At 32.2% G+C, this 16357-nt stretch overlaps 3 protein-coding genes across 3 annotated transcripts in view; 1 reads left to right on the top strand and 2 right to left on the bottom strand.

The window, feature by feature from the left end:
• The window catches only part of LOC129801681 (E3 ubiquitin-protein ligase AMFR-like), a 46110-nt gene extending 37084 nt beyond the window's left edge, over positions 1-9026 (bottom strand). Inside the window, exons 1-2 of the mRNA XM_055846953.1 lie at positions 8624-9026; positions 3142-3735 (exon numbers count right to left, since the gene is read on the bottom strand). Coding sequence (XP_055702928.1) covers positions 3142-3549 — 408 coding nt within the window. The 5' untranslated portion in view covers positions 3550-3735; positions 8624-9026. The remainder of the gene's footprint in view (positions 1-3141; positions 3736-8623) is intronic.
• LOC129801718 (rhodanese domain-containing protein CG4456) overlaps positions 1-16357 on the top strand; it is an 887636-nt gene that overhangs the window by 720379 nt on the left and 150900 nt on the right. The gene's annotated exons all lie outside the window — the stretch shown is intronic.
• The window catches only part of LOC129801663 (protein piccolo), a 101484-nt gene continuing 94348 nt past the window's right edge, over positions 9222-16357 (bottom strand). The window contains exon 9 of the mRNA XM_055846927.1: positions 9222-10485. Within this exon, the coding sequence (XP_055702902.1) occupies positions 9953-10485 (533 nt within the window). The 3' untranslated portion in view covers positions 9222-9952. The remainder of the gene's footprint in view (positions 10486-16357) is intronic.

The following is a 16357-nucleotide window of genomic DNA, read 5'->3' as shown; positions in this document are numbered from 1 at the left end:
AAATTAAAAGAAAAATAACAAAAGAAAATAAAGATTTAAAAAGAAAAAAACAACAGTCGAGAAAAAAAAATGCTTCTTTAAAATACATTCAGCCTTAAAAAGATCGACGAATCCCATGGACCTACGCATGTCACTGGGAAAAATTAATTTAATTAATCAAATTAATTAAATAATTAATTTCCTACAGAAATAGGAGAACTGCTTGTAATTTGGGACAGTTTGTAACTTTGGACACTTTGATGGTAAAGTCGGACATTACAAATAAATTGATAAAAAAAATGGAATTATCTTCTAAGGTTTAATTAATCAAGTATTTGTATTCTATCTAAATATATATATATATATATATTTTTTTAGATTTGAATTAAAATTGCATTGTTAAAACTTCAACATGAGTAGTTGCTTAAGCGGTCTTCAGATTAGAGGTTTAGCCCAGTTCCCGAAGGTGTCAAAATTCTAAATAGCAATCATTTTATTTTTTATTTTTCAGAATCTTATAGATCATTAGCCCTAAATAATCTAATCGTAAGTTAAATTTCTTCAAAAAATTTTCACTGAAGCCCGTATTATGAGAAGTATGACAGAACTGTTTGTTTACTTTAGTCGTATTTAGCTGTTACAAAATTCATCTGCGAAAAATGATAAAAAAAAAATTTCTTTTCACCTATTTTTTTTTTATCCCGTCTTATCTTATATTGCAGGTAATTTTCTTTATGATTTTGCGATAAGTTACTTTTATTTAAATTGAGTAGCTTTATCAAATCAACGTACGCCAATCAAAAAACAAACTTTAAATATGTTGCGTAACAAAAGAATGCTTTACCCACTGAAAACCTGGAGTTTAACTGAAATCTTGGATGGTAAAGGCATTACTACACTGAGAAAAAAAGAGTGTGCGATTAACTTTTTTTTCTCATAACTTTAACACTTTTTAGGTGTAAAAATATATCAACATTTTTTAATGTTAATTTTACACCTTTTTAAGAGTAAAATTAACATGAAAAAGGGTAACTTTAACTCCTAATACACCTAAAAAGGGTAATATTTAAACCGATTTCGGATCAATACTGCAGGGTAAAATTAACATTTCCCGAATGTTATTTTACTTTTTCGGATTTCTCTCAGTGTACTTAAAGTTTTTTTTTGTTATGGTGCCTTCCTGAATTACAAGGTAAAAAATTATTATTTCCTCTCTTCGCTTAAATTTTTAAGATAAACTGTTTGAGAATATATATTGTAAAAATTTTAAAAAATCAATTCGAATTATTTTCAAATATACAGAAAACTTTGAAATATGCTTTCTTCACCCTTCATTTCTACGATTTTTTTTGAGATTTTAGCGGAGATATTAAAAAAAAAACTTTTTGATTGATTAAAACGAATAAAGGCTTATTCTATTCAGAATCAGATTATCTTCTAGAATCTAGATGAACTAAAAACAATTTTTGAAGTTTTTTTTTATTTTTTACAGCACTTTAAAGTAAAGTCAATATATTATACCGAAGGGGATTTCAGTGGCGCAATAAGTAAGACCGTTAGTTCTTGGGTGGATAGATCCTTGGCTTGACTCACAGTTGTGAGTTCGAGTCCCGCCCAGTGCAAAGATCTGAATGTCTAGAAAAAAAGACATTTTCTCGGTGATATAACGTAATAAAAATATAGCCCAAAAACTCCGGGAGCATAGAAGAAGCATCCAGATTACGGGGAAGGCGCTCCTGGGCGATCTACGGATCAGCACATTCTTCCAACACGGAATATATGACAACATGATTGAATTGTGACAAATATATCCCGATACGATTAATAATAATCGAAAAATGCATTTCTTATAACCTGAGGAAAAGTCTCGTTATAAAGATTTTTTTTTGGTTTTTCTTAGTTAAACTATATGAAACACTTATAAAAATTGATTGTTTTTTTTATACAGGAATTACAAGTTGCACATTTCCTACCAATTATGACAGTCAACTCCTGTGACGCTCTCTAGTAAACTACTCATTAGTCCGCAATTTTATAATATTTTTTTTAATAAAAATATTTATTAAAGCACTTAAAACATGTAATTAAAAAATATTGCAAAGTTTTCAAGAACCTTGGTTGTTACTTTTTCATCCAAAACAGTTAATTTTTGTCCCCTTTATTAAGGAGTCCCCCCGTTAAAATGATCAAGAGACGGTGCACTTGGCCCAAAGAACACAATGCTTTAACATATTTTGTCTTTTCCTCCTTTAACAACAATATAAGATTTTTTTCTGTCTACGTAGATTGTAGGGGAGACTGGGGCAAAATTTGTCAGAACGAAAATTTCAATATTCACTATTCTCTAAAATAAAAGAGACTGAGTCTTGAAATTTTTATTATAGATAGTCTTCATGAACCTTCTTAAACTTACAAAGTTTCAAGGGATTCAAGGAAGGATTATGTAAAATAAAAAATAATGAAATTTTGAGCCCAATTTTTCGAATATTTGTCTTACAGAAAATATCAATACTGATTAGCTCAATTTAAGCACATTTCTCATTAAAATAGAGAAAAATTATCTTCGACAAAGTTGTAGAGGAATAAATTTCCTATAAAAATAAGTCTATTTGATATTTTTAACGTTCGCGAGAGTAAAACGTCACAAATTATCCGAAGACTGACAAGATTTGCCCCAGCAATTCTGAGAATCTGGACAAGATCGACTTTTAGAAAATGATTCGAAAATCACATTTCTTTCGAGATAGAGGAAAATAGTCTTCTGCAATGTTGTAGAGCAGTAAATTTCCTATAAGAATATGCTCTTTTTAAAACGTTTATGTTTTCACAGAGCTCGTGAAAGAATTAAATATGCGTTTTGACAAGTTTTGCCCCAGTCTCCCCTATATTTTCTTAACCAAATATTTATCAACTTTGTAATAATTACGTGAAATGAAAATATGTAGGAATTCTTATGTCAATAGAACTCTTCTCAAAATAAAGAAAATAAAAAATTAGCACTTTACATGCCCGTGTTAAAATAATTAAAACCTCAGTCAATATACCTCAGAAGTGACTCTAATTGTTCAATAATCGTTTTTGGTCATTTAACAAAAAAAAAAGTGTTAATATCTTCAATTATTTACTAAGTCATCTGCTAAAACAACAAATTAAGACACTTACCCAGATACAAGTTGGTTCTTGGGACATAAAGGTCACCACATCTCTCAAATGGGCCCCCAAACTCCTTGTATCATTGACAATTCTCTCCTCCAATTCAATATCCAACAAATCCCTCTGATTGGCATCCTCAAGCTGAGGATTATCAGGAGGTTCTTCCTGGATCTTTACAGCACTCTCCAAAACACCATCAACTAGAATATGTTCCCCTTTCTCCGAATCCGGAGCACTTTCGGGTATTTTTGGAGGAGCAGCCACGGGAATTGAAGTGTTATTGGTATGAAGTTTCCAGTCTGGATCTCTGGTGACCTTGATGGAATAGTACAGGCACACACTAACCCACAGGATACTAAGAATTGTGTAGAATCTCAAACTGGGCAGCGGAATTCGATCCACAACGAGTGTTGGCATTTTGTTTTTTTTAATTGCTACACACACAAAACAAAAAAAGTCTCTCAAATTCGTATTTCACTCACTTTCTTTTGATTATCAAAATAAATTCTTTAGTTAACTTTTTCTCTTCACATCTTACAAAAACACAATAAAAAAAAAACAATTATCTATCTCAAAAATAGAATTTTAGAAGATTTTGACGTCCTGCAATAAAAAAAGAGAAAATCTGTGTGAATTAACCAAATTATTATTCAGCTCAGAAGATTTTGCAAGTTGTTTCGTCATCATAATTGACGGGTTTCAGTACGATGGTGTGGCTGTTTTTTTAAGGTCAATAGCAGAATACGGTAATTCGAACTTCTTTTTCTTCATCATGCTCTTCGCGCAGCAATAAACTCTACCAACTCGTTTTCTTTCCGTGCAATTTTTTTTTTTTTATATAAACCAATCCCCAAAGTAGATTGAGGTTGCCAGAAAAACCGCATGAGTTGGAAAAAAAATCAACACGTAAATCGATTGAAGATTTTGACCGGTTGTTGATAAAAATAAATGCGGAAGCTCGTGGAAATATTTTGGACGAAATGTCGAAAAAATCTTTAATCTTATTGTAATTCTTTTTTTAACTTTTTTTTTAATGCAAATAAATAAAAATCTTGAGTTTTCTATTTTAAATATATTTTTCTGAAGAATAGGGAATAAAATCCAATGACACTTGTTAGATATTTCAATGCAAATTACACCATCAATTATGCATGACTTCAGTATTTGAAGAATAAACAGATTATTTCCACATTCTAATTCAAAATCCAAAGAATTTTCTAGACAAAGAGAAATTTGTCCGTCTTTAAATCAAATTTTAAAGAATTTGTACCACCTCCTTTAATAAAATTATTATGGTATCACATTCATTTCCTCAACAAGACTTTCTTCAACAGATTCTCTCTTGCATTTCGTTTAGCAAATTGAGTCCGTTGTACCGTTTCAAAGTGCCTCGCAAATTTCCTGCACCTCTCTTTTCTCACTCAACCAACTTGGATAATTGAGTCTTTTAGCGGAGAAAAGCAGAGATTCCACAATTCAGAAAATTCCGTGTGTGTTACTTTCTTCACAGAATCTTTCATTAATGTTTACTTGTTATTACTTTTTCGCCGAATCACGCCATCAGCCTTATCAGAAGGCAAAGAAACTGATAACAGAACATTACGGTGGTACCAAAGTTTGCGTAAATACCATAATTCTTTCGGTGAAATATTTTTTTTTGTATTTCATTTGAAAAAAAATAAGGTCAAGAGCGCTTGAATTGAATGCCACTAATCTAATTCCTCTTAATTCTTATATCAAATGCCATGAAAATAAGCTCCAATTGAATACTTTCTGATCTGATTATGATGGCAAATCTTTGAGACCAGAATAAAAAAAATCATAATGAAAAAATCTTCTATAAAAAGTGAGGAGATAAAATCATAAGTTACTTTTGTCATAGTTTTAAATCATAAAGAATGATGGAAAACTATAGCCTTTAAAGAATATTGAAAATAAAAATGACGAAAGAAAAAAAAACCACTTCAAATTTTCCTTATTGTTTAATTATACTCGATTTAAAATTTTCTTTTAAAGATTCAGATTCGCATAATAAAACTAGGTTCTCCTAATCTCATTCTGTTGGCATACCGATCTTCTTATATTAGACATCTAATTTAGATAACTTAGAGATATCTAATATATAGATTTAATTTTTTTTAAGAGTTTTGTAAACAATAAAGCATTTTCATTTCAGACTTCAAGAACTTCCAGTAATTTTTAGAGAAGTCCAAGTTTATTCAAATGCTTAGAAGCATAAGAACAACAATTTCTTATAAATAATCAATCATCTACTCATTGAAAAGTTAATTGATTATCACACCCACAATGTTAAAGAATATTCTAAAGCTGAAGTTCATAATTGACTACAATACTTATTTGATGCATTTGCTTTACAATAAAAGAAAATTCCAAAAAAAAACAAGTTTTGAAATATTTGAAAACTAAGAATTGCTAAGAAGGGACCGAAATCATACACTGAGAAAAAAGAGGCTTCGATTAACTTTATTTCGTCATAACTTTTACACTTTTCGGGTGTAAAAATATATCAACATTTTTGATGTTAATTTTACACCTTTTTAAGAGTAAAATTAACATGAAAAAGGGTAACTTTAACCCCCAATACACCTAAAAAGGGTAATAATTACACCGATTTCGGATCAATACTGCAGGGTAAAATTAACATTTCCGGAATGTTATTTTAACTTTTTCGGATTTCTCTCAGTGTAGGAAAAGTTTAAAAAAAATAATTCAATTTATTATAAGAACATCCCTTGGATAGAAAACTAATAGAGTGGTGGAGCCATCACATATGGACGTTATGCACTTACTGACAGCTTGCAAAAATCTCAAGTTCTTGTCTAAAACAGATTTCGAAAAATTACAAAATTGTTAATAAAACCTTAAACTTATAATTTTATGATTTTCTGTTTTACCTAAGAACTCAAGATTTTTGCACGCTGTCCATAAGTGTAATGTCCATAAGTGATGAATCGACCTTAGCGGGAAATGGGGCAGTAGTAAACAAGGGGTGAATTAACTCTGAAAAATGCGACCAGTTTTAGTGTAAATTTTTTCCTGTTTTCGTACACATTTCACGAGATATCTTCAAAACTACGTAGATTATTGTCAATTTGGTGTTTTCGGTTGCCTTTTCGTTATTAAATTGGGTTTTATTTTGTATTAGTATTTTTTGCTAATTTTTTGACAGAAAAAGCCCAAAAATTTTTTCGGCGCGCTAAAAACATATGGGAAACATAGGAAATGTCATGCCCCTGGTAGTAAACATGAGGTAGCTGTAGACACTTGCGATTTTTAAATCAGATATTAGACTTTAGAGGAGGAGACCTACATAAGTTCATATATATATTAAAGAGATCATTGTCCACTGAAGAAATGGTCAATATAACTCCAAATAGTGTAGGGTAGGCATACAAATCAGTGTTTACAACTACCCCAGTTTTCCCTACAGGTTATTTTGAGATTACATGATTGATCCGTTTACAAAAATCTATACCCTCTCAAAAACTTTTCTAATTGCATATGATAAATTCTTTACACGTAGCTATTGACAAAGAAATTCAATCATATAGTTTAGGGAAAGAAAATTGTTTTTTTTTTTTAAATATTTAATTAAAAACTATTTTAAAGACCTTATTATGCCCCATGTACAATAATTTTTGTTTGTAAATATGTTTTCAAATTTTTCTATGAGAGTGAAAGAGATGACTAGATCTAAATTTCATTCATTCTTATGCCCAACGCACAATAACTTTTGTTTTGTTAACATGTTTTTGACATTTCAATGAGAGTGAGTGAGATCTAGATCTAGTCATCTCGCTCATTCTTATGGGAAATTTTAAAAACATGTTTACAAAAGTTATTGTGCGCTGGGCATTACTGAAATCTCAAAAACATGTTTAATAAACAAACCTTATTATTGCACGTTGGGCATTATAATTAAATCCCACAATATCTTTAAGGCGTATCGTATTTTCTGATTGGCTATAACTTAAAACTATTCAAAGTTTTGACCAATCAGAGAACTAGATTAAGCCAATTTTGTATTTCCCACTGCAAACTACTGCTTATGGACATATATAGAACCAAAATATTGTATGAATTCAAACACTTAATTTTATGTGGAACGCGTTTTAGCCTACAAAAAAGTCTATTATTGAAAAATGTGACAAAAATTAAGGATTAAAGACTATGCCCTCCTACATACACTTACGACTTAAGCCGAGAGAAGGCTTAAAGTTTATAATCCAAATAATGATTTGACTAAATTCCCAGCAGTTTCGTACTAACTAATCCGTTTTCCGGCTTAAGCCAAGAGACGGATCTAAATGTAAATGTAATCTAATCATTATTTTTATTATGATTTACGGGTTGCCGCAAATGTTGCAAGTTCTTTTACGAGAGAAAGTTCTGGTGCCATTATATGCCATTATTTTAATTTTTTAGCAAAACCAAATCTAAGGCTAAATAGGGGTACCATTTGATTATAAATTACGTTAAGACGTCTCTCGAATTTAGTCGTAAGTAGGGGAAACTGGGGCACCACCAAACACGGGGTACCACTAAACACTGATTTTTATTTCGAAACTACTTGGACTATCGCGACCATTCCTTCAGTGGACAAGCATCCCTATAGTGCCTATAAATTCCTATAGGTCTTATCCTCTGAAGTCGAATATCCGATTAAAAAATCGCAGTGTTTGGTGGTACCCCGTATTTGGTGGTGCCCCAGTTTCCCCTATGCCTAGGGCATAACTTGGGGATTATTTTGGATTTAATTTATAGCTTTTGAGTAGTTTTTTTTTTTATAAATCTCGTTTTGTCTGAGTGTCCTTGATAATGAACAAAATTTTCTAGTAGATCAGACATTATTTCAATCAAAGCACATTGTCGTCAGTCTGCTTGACAAATTTTCCACGGAAAAATTTATTGATTTTATGAAGGAAAAGTCCCCAAACCTTTAACACCAATTCCCCATGATTCTACATGAATTTACTGAATAAATTATGTGCATTTTCAAGTGATCTCTCACCTCGACAAGCATCTGTTTATTATTAGAAGAAATTGATCAATAAATCAAACCCTGAGCAAGTTTCTCTCTCTCGAGGAAAATTCCCAAAATAGACACTTTCGCTCTCGTTTCTTTCAAAATATCCACTGTTCTGTGTTATTGGAAAAATCCACTAAGATTTTCTTGCCCAAATTCTGGAGAAAAAATATCCAGAAGCTGCGAAACAAAGATTTTTGAGAAAAAAAAAAAAAAACAATTTCAAAATTTAGTCTAAGAAAGTGTAACCCTACTATAATTTATAAGAAAATTATTTTCTACAGGTTACTTTTAAGGAAAGAGTTTTGCTATAGATCCCTGCCTGGATAATCTCTGAACGACTACCTGGACCAAAATACGCGTCCGGATGGAAAAATTGCGGAAATTGTGGCAGAAAGTGCAAGAAACTTTGAATGGTCGACTAACCCAAATATTTCCTCTTACCTTTTTTCCTTGATTTCTCGTTCTTGTTTCTTAGAAATATCTTTCAATACTCGTAAATTATCCTCAATGAAACCAAAATCTCTCAATATCACTCTGGAAAATCCCTCTGAAAAAGGTGAAAAAGTATCTTTTTCAGGGCGTTTGACACCCAGAAAACTTTTTTTCACTGTTAAAATTTTCACTTTTTTTCTCAAGTCAATTGCACCCCGTTATCCAAGTGTTTTGTCCACTTTTCCACTTTTATTGGAAACTTGAAGCACTAAATAGTCCACCAGTGAGATTTTCAGGAGGAATTTAGAGACGCGGCCGCTGTATTTTAATCGCAAATGATTATGATGAAATTTCCACTAGGCTCTTAATCAAATAAAGTTACTGCGAAGTGTCACTCGCGGCGCTGCCAGACAGCCTGATTGTCAATAACTAAGTGAAGTTAGTTGCAAATCACGATATATCGCGAATCAACTGATATATCAAAAAATTCGCGGCTTTTTCTAATCGTAACGATCATCGCCGTATGGCCAGCACCGGCCAACGGTGATTAGAATTTTAGAAAATATTTCAAGAGCTGAGCAGTTGTATAGAAAAAAACCCAATGGAGTTTGTTCTAATCAATATTTTGTATATTTTTTTCTTTCATTATGTAATCACATGTCATTGCACATTTATAATTACAATTTTTTTTTTCACTACAGTAACAACTTAAAATGTACAATAAAAAAATTATTTAAAATGAGCTAATCAATTGCAAACTTTCAATTATTCACTTTTAAAATACTTTTTACACTTGTTCCTCTCTCTGTAAATTTTGCAAAATCTTTTATTATATTTTTCTTGCTTGCTCTTACGGCTAAAAAAAACTGCATAATATTTGAGTTTTTATTTCTTTTCTGTGATATATCAGCTAAAATCTTAATTGCAATTTTTTTTTTACATTAGTTCTAATCTTTTTTGCATTTTCCTTGCAACAAAAAAAATATTTGTTAGTTTTATCTAAAAATATAAACCATCTCTGTTCATACAATCTTACAAATTCCACGCTCAATTACACTACAATTTTTCCTACATTTTTTTTTCTTTTGATTTAACACGCAGTTCTTTAAAAATTTACAATTAATTTTGTTTCATTTTCTTTTTTTTTTTTGGGTCCGCAGACCATTTCTTTGCCGCTATAATTCATTTCTAATATCACACAATCTTGTGATTACAAATGTTGATTAAAGTCCAATTTATTTAGTCATTTTGGAGGGTTTTACTCTCTTGCTCTCACTTTTAGGCATTTCCCTGAGAATTATCGCCTCAAAAAGTCACCTCTCCCTCACTTTCCGGACGTCAGAGTCGCATTAGGAGCGTCTGAACCCCCAACAGAGCCTGGACATTCTCGTTGTACTTTATCAAGACCACCTTTGAGCTGCGAATATTCAGCTTTTCACCAGCACACAGCAACTGCAGACACGTGGCCTTCTGCAGGAAATCACCAGTCTTCAGTTCCCTAATCAACTCCTTGTGCGTCGTACCTCCAGGAAGTCCTCCCGGATGAATTTGCTTGAGCAGTGTATCGCGAGATTTGACCTTGAGCATATTGCAAAGGTCAGACAGAAGCACCCACTTCTCCGTACCCTCATCACGGAGCAGATACAGCGGTGGAAGGGGCATCTCTGATTCTTCCATCTCAAACAATTCCCCATCAGATCCTTCAGCATCCATGGCAACACTTGACCCATTAACACGGCCATTTTCAACTGGTTCTGGAGCCTTTTGCATAATATTCGAATTGGAATCGCACTTTTCGGGCTCTTTGAGGGCAGCCGTATCAACTACTTCTGGAACATCCGCAAAAATACTGAAGCCCCAAATATCGGGATCTAATGAGAGGGCAAAACAGGAAATACAACACATTAATTGAACCAATGCCGGAGCAGTTTCAATCTTTGTATAAATGAAAAGGTGTTTAATTTCTGATTACACGTAATGGTCATTTCCCAGAGTCTACTAATCAATTATTCCTTAGAATTCAGTTAAGTCACAACTTCCGAACCCGAAGCGTACATATTTGAAGAAGTCCAAAATCAAGAATTTGCAGGGAAATCAGGAGCACGTGCGCCACCTCATTACCCTACGTCCCCTACGTGGTATATTATTTTTATGGTGATGGTGATTAACCCTTTAAGGACGATTGGAACACTGATGTCCCATAAAGAAATTAATTTTTCCTGACTACCTAAAGTTATTTTTTCTTATGTCTGTACATAATTGTAAAGTAGAAGGTTGAAGGAATCTAGGATATTTTTTGCAAGTCTCCATAGCAATTTGCTATATAGTAAATTTTTAAGCTGAAAATTAATATTAAATATTTTTTATACTTCCAATTTTTTTCAAGCAAAAATATTTTGAAAAAAGAAACTACAATACTCAAACATACAGGGTGGCTGAAAAAAATGCAACAAACTAAAGCGCTATAGGGGAAAGGCTCATAATTTTGTCCAGTTTCTTATTTTGGACACTTTGAGGATAAAATTGGACACTAAAAATAAATTGATTAAAATTATGGATTTTTATTCCAATATTTGATGAATAATGAATTCTATCTAAATATTTGTTCTTTTTGGAAGATTTTAACACTAAATACGTTAAATTTTGAATATATAATTTGAGTTGAAATTGCTTTGTTGAAAATTCAGTGTGAGCAATTGCTTACGAGAAATATGACAGAACTTCGTGTTTACTTCAGTCTTATTTAGCTGTGGTGAAGTACTAACAATCTTTCTTCGCTTTTTTTAAGTGATATTATTGAATATTCATTGAAAATTGTATTGATTCACGTTAGTGGTGATTTGTGAATTTGACCTGAAGTGAGATTCGCCTTGTAAATTACGTTTGTCGTGTGAAAAATGGGCACTTTTTCCTTCACACCAGTGAGGTGATGCTCCTTATTTTACACAGGTGTTCTTCTCTCGATATGTCGTGAAATTTTAGCTTTTGTGATGACAAGGTTGGACAAATGCCTGGAGAAACAAAGGAGCATCATCTTTACGAACGAGATGTAGCGAGAAATGCCTTGAAAAGTCAGGGAATGAGAGAATCCGCACGTACTTGGAGTATCGAAGTCAACTCACTTTAAGGAATGATATAGAAAGTTTCCGGGCTTCTTGTGATATTCTACGTTTCCCTTACATGAACAGGAAGAGGACTTGGTAAGATTGGTTCATGAAATGAAGAATAATGGGAATCCTGTTGAGGCGGAGTAGCTGTCCATATTTACAGCCAAGTTGTCCGAATTAATAACCAAGTTGTCCAAAATAAGAGTCAAATTCACCTCTACATATCAATTCATTTTTAAACGTATTAAAACTTATTTTAGTAAAAATAAGACGATAAATAGCTTGCCAAGTTTCTAAACAATCCTTCTGAAAAGAGAGTAACAAAAAAAGTCAATTAGTATCGAAAATATCGCACTTCAAACTTGGAACATCGATGCTTATAAGCATACTGTCCAAAATTATGAGCATTTACCCTATTATCCTCATTTCTTGTTTAACTGTTGTGAAATAATGAAAAATGGTAGTAAATACATCAAAATTTTAGAATATTATCGGTTTTGTTCAATACGATCTTATTTTGATTTAATTATGGTCTTAAGTTTGTCGGAAGTGATATGGCAGTTTGCACGAATGTCAGCCTTCTGAATGTCCTGCTATTTGCGAGGAAGGACTGCCTTCAGCTAATCGACACTTTGCTACTTTTTAGTCCTAACCTTGACCAACAAAATGCCCCTTTTGGAGGAGTCAAACGATCTTGCATCCTAAAATCGTTGAGGTCATTGTGCTCCCAAAATGAACAGCGAAACATTTTTTTTAGCCAAATCTTGTTCGACGCGTGATTTCTGCGACGTTGTCGAGTCTTAATCAAACTTCCATTACTTCTTACTACAATTTTTGTTTGTCTACGACTCCAACACTCCTTCCAGGACAATTTCCAGAAACACATTGCCATTCATTTTGACGGTATTGCCTAAAAACCCTACTGAAAAGCGATAATTTGTCTTCAAGGAAATCCAGCCCTTCAAATAAGGTGATCTTTGACTTCCGGTGGTCATTCGAACGTCTAAATTATCGTATGATCTTTCCCTCAGATATACACAATTATTTTGTTTGAGCATTAATTGCTCGATTAAAAGTTTTTCTTATCAGAAAAGATGACATTTCTGAAACTGACCAGGAACGTGCAAGCGAATTTTCTCCTTCATCGATCGAGCATAACTTTTTTTGAGGATCGATGAAATCTCGTCTTTTTCAGGACTTTTAAGGCTTCATATGGAGGTACTTTAGAAATATTTATTTCATGGTTATTTGCGATCTGTCCGTCTCAGAGATCGTTTGTTTGCAGATGTGACGCAGATTTTGTTCAATTTGCTTTTTCATTTTAAGAACGATGACTAGGGATGAAGCAATTTTTTTAGACCTTCACTAAAGCATTTTAAAATGCTACTAGTATCCCTGTATCAAGTTATGTTTCGAAAAACGGAAAGTTTAATTACATTACGGTTTTGAAGAGCCCTAACGATAGCTGCTTCCGCATTTCCTGCAAAATATAGCGACATTGAATTGTCACGTTTGAGTTCCATTACATTTTTGAAAAAGTTTTAGAAAATATTATCGAAAATGCCTTTGCAGGTTTTTAGTCAATAAAATGAACTACCACTATGCAAAATATGAAACTGCTATCACAAGCGGTTTGACCGGTTTGACAGCTATGCGCTCTGAAAGTTGTTGCATTTTTTTTCAGCCACCCTGTAATATTTTTCATTAGATTGAAAATTATCATTCAATAGTATTGTCAGAAAAATAACTTAAACTTTTAGGCTATTTTTCTTCTTATCGTTCATAGATACAAAAAATACACCAAATCAGTCTCTGTTGGCTTTTCGAAGACCAGATATAAGACATTTTACTGGTTTTGTTCATTGGTTTCATTTTTATTGCTGATTTTCGGTCTGCGAAAACTGTCTCGTCGTTAAAGGGTTAACTGAATCTCTTCGCTATATATGACTCCTATACCTTCGAGGAGATCGCCCAGCACTGCTGCCCCTCAGAATCCAAAACCAAGGCATAAATCATTGCATTGGATGGACTTTACATCCTCTTCTAGATCTATAAAGAGATCTATAAAGCTCAGGCAGTGAGTAATGGAGAGGTGGGTCTTTATGAACAACACACTGAGAGAAATCCGAAAAAGTTAAAATAACATTCCGGAAATGTGAATTTTTACCCTGCAGTATTGATCCGAAATCGGTGTAAATATTACCCTTCTTAGGTGTATTGGGGGTTAAATTTACCCTTTTTCATGTTAATTTTACCCTTTAAAAGGTGTAAAATTAACATTAAAAAATGTTGATATATTTTTACACCTAAAAAGTGTTAAAGTTATGAGGAAAAAAAGTTAATCGCACCCTCTTTTTTTCTCAGTGCATGTAGAAAAAAGGCGGTGGCAAAGCATTCCAGGTTTTCCAAAATATACTTTTGCATGATTTACCGTTTACCGTTTCTAAACCAATTCATAAATTACTCTCAAAGGATCGCCCATAATAGCTTAGGAGGAATAACATTGATTTTGAGATAAAAATTAGTTACCGGTTATAAACCTGTTCATTACCGATTTAGATCCGATTGTAATTGGTTTACACTTGTCAAAAATTCCAAGACCTTTCCATCGAGTCTATATCACGGCACCATTGGCTGAGAAATACGCTCTCTACAGCCTTTTTAACCTTTTTAACATTTGACCTTAAAAAATCGTTATTAGGAATCATTCATGGGGTTGTCGAATAAGGACGAAAACGTTGGAGGAGAAGGGTGGCTGGGAAAAATGAATTCCCCACGGTCGACTTATGGGCGTCCCACGAAGATCTCAAGTTTTTATCTCTAACTATTTGGACTCTAGACGTGGTAACGGCCACACAGACAGACGGACAAACAGCGTGATGTCTAAAAACTCAAAATTTCAGTTTTTTTTTTCAAAATTCCACTAAAATACGACGAAAACATAAATAAATAAATAAATTTTATTATGAAAAAAATTAAATGCTCTTTGAGAAGTCCTTAAATCAACCTATAGAGGTACCTTCGAAAACCCCAAGTGACTATATTTAACCGTTTAGTCTTTATCAATTCTGAAAAAAAAGTTTTGTCAAATTAACAAGAGAAATTTGTCAAAAGTATGTTCTTCCACACAGAATATGGAACTTTGTCAAATCGGTGACCAAATGGATCTCACGTCCAAAAAAAGTTTGTCAAAAGGATATTTTTTAATATAAAAGGTGAAAAAAAAATTTTTTGTCAAACTGGTAAACAATGTTCTTTTGACAAAATTTTAACAAAATCCATTTGTCTGCTTTACAACTTTTTTTTTTAAATAGTTAGTTTATGCTGTACACTGAGAAAAAAGGGGGTACGATTAACTTTTTTTCCTCATAACTTTAGCACTTTTTAGATGTAAAAATATATCAACATTTTTTAATGTTAATTTTACACCTTTTTAAGGGTAAAATTAACATTAAAAAGGGTAACTTTAACCCCCAATACACCTAAAAAGGGTAATATTTGCACCGATTTCGGATCAATACTGCAGGGTAAAATTAACATTTCCGGAATGTTATTTTAACTTTTTCGGATTTCTCTCAGTGTACGTATATATATATATATATATAGACTGATAAACAAACATCGCGACAGCAGAAATGAAGTAAATCGCGCAAATTATATTGAAAACCGGGCCTCTAGAAGGTAGAAAAATCCCCTACTGTTCAAGTTCAATAAAAAAATCATTAACAAAAAACTTGTAACTATAATTACAATGACAAATTTACTAACTAGATCAATTTCATTATTATTATTTTTTATTATGCCCAGCGTACAATCTAGATCTAGATCTCACTCATGCGCAACGCACAATAACTTTTGTTTATAAAAATGTTTTCAAAATTTCCTATGAGATTGAGCGAGATGACTGGATCTACGTTTCATTCACTCTCACTGAAATATCAAAAACATATTTACAAAACAAAAGTTAATGTGCGCTACGCATTATTCTAGATCTATATTTTAAAAACGGACAAAAAATATTTGAAAATATTATTTTGTTAAAATTGGTCAGTAAAAATATTATTTTGATCAGGTGTCGTAAAAAACTGTAATTGCCATTAACAAGTAATTAAATTTAATCAGCAAAAAATATCAAAATTCTGTGACTAAATTAGTAAAAATTTTATCAATACAAAATGGATTTTGTTCGGTAAAAAAAAATAAATAAATTCAGAACTGTAAAAATCAATTTTTATAAGTAAAACGTCAATTTTAGACAGCAAAAATATTAGTTTTGATAAGTACAAAAATTAATGTAAGTCAGTAAATAAATAAATTTTGGACAGTAAAAAAAGTCAATTTATAGGTCGATAAACAATTTAAATCTAATGGCTATGTCACCCCTTTTAAATCAGGAAAATTTCATTAAGTCAAAATTCACATTCCTTTCTTTCTCAAAGGTTCTGCGTATGTCTATCCTACTCTTTCGCGCTCTTCTTCTTCTTCTTCTTCTTTTGAACATCACACCAAATTAAATTTAGTTCATTCCAATTTTGAGTCCGAAAGAGTAGGATAGACTTAGGCAAACCTTATGGGAAAGACAGGACCGTGAATTTTGATTTCATAAAATTTTACCGATCTAAATGATGTGTCGGAG

The sequence above is a fragment of the Phlebotomus papatasi genome, chromosome 2, assembly GCF_024763615.1.
Source record: "Phlebotomus papatasi isolate M1 chromosome 2, Ppap_2.1, whole genome shotgun sequence".
Taxonomy (NCBI): Eukaryota; Metazoa; Arthropoda; class Insecta; order Diptera; family Psychodidae; genus Phlebotomus; species Phlebotomus papatasi.
The sequence above is the reverse complement of the archived record's forward strand: the minus strand, read 5'-3'. Positions and strand labels throughout refer to the sequence as shown.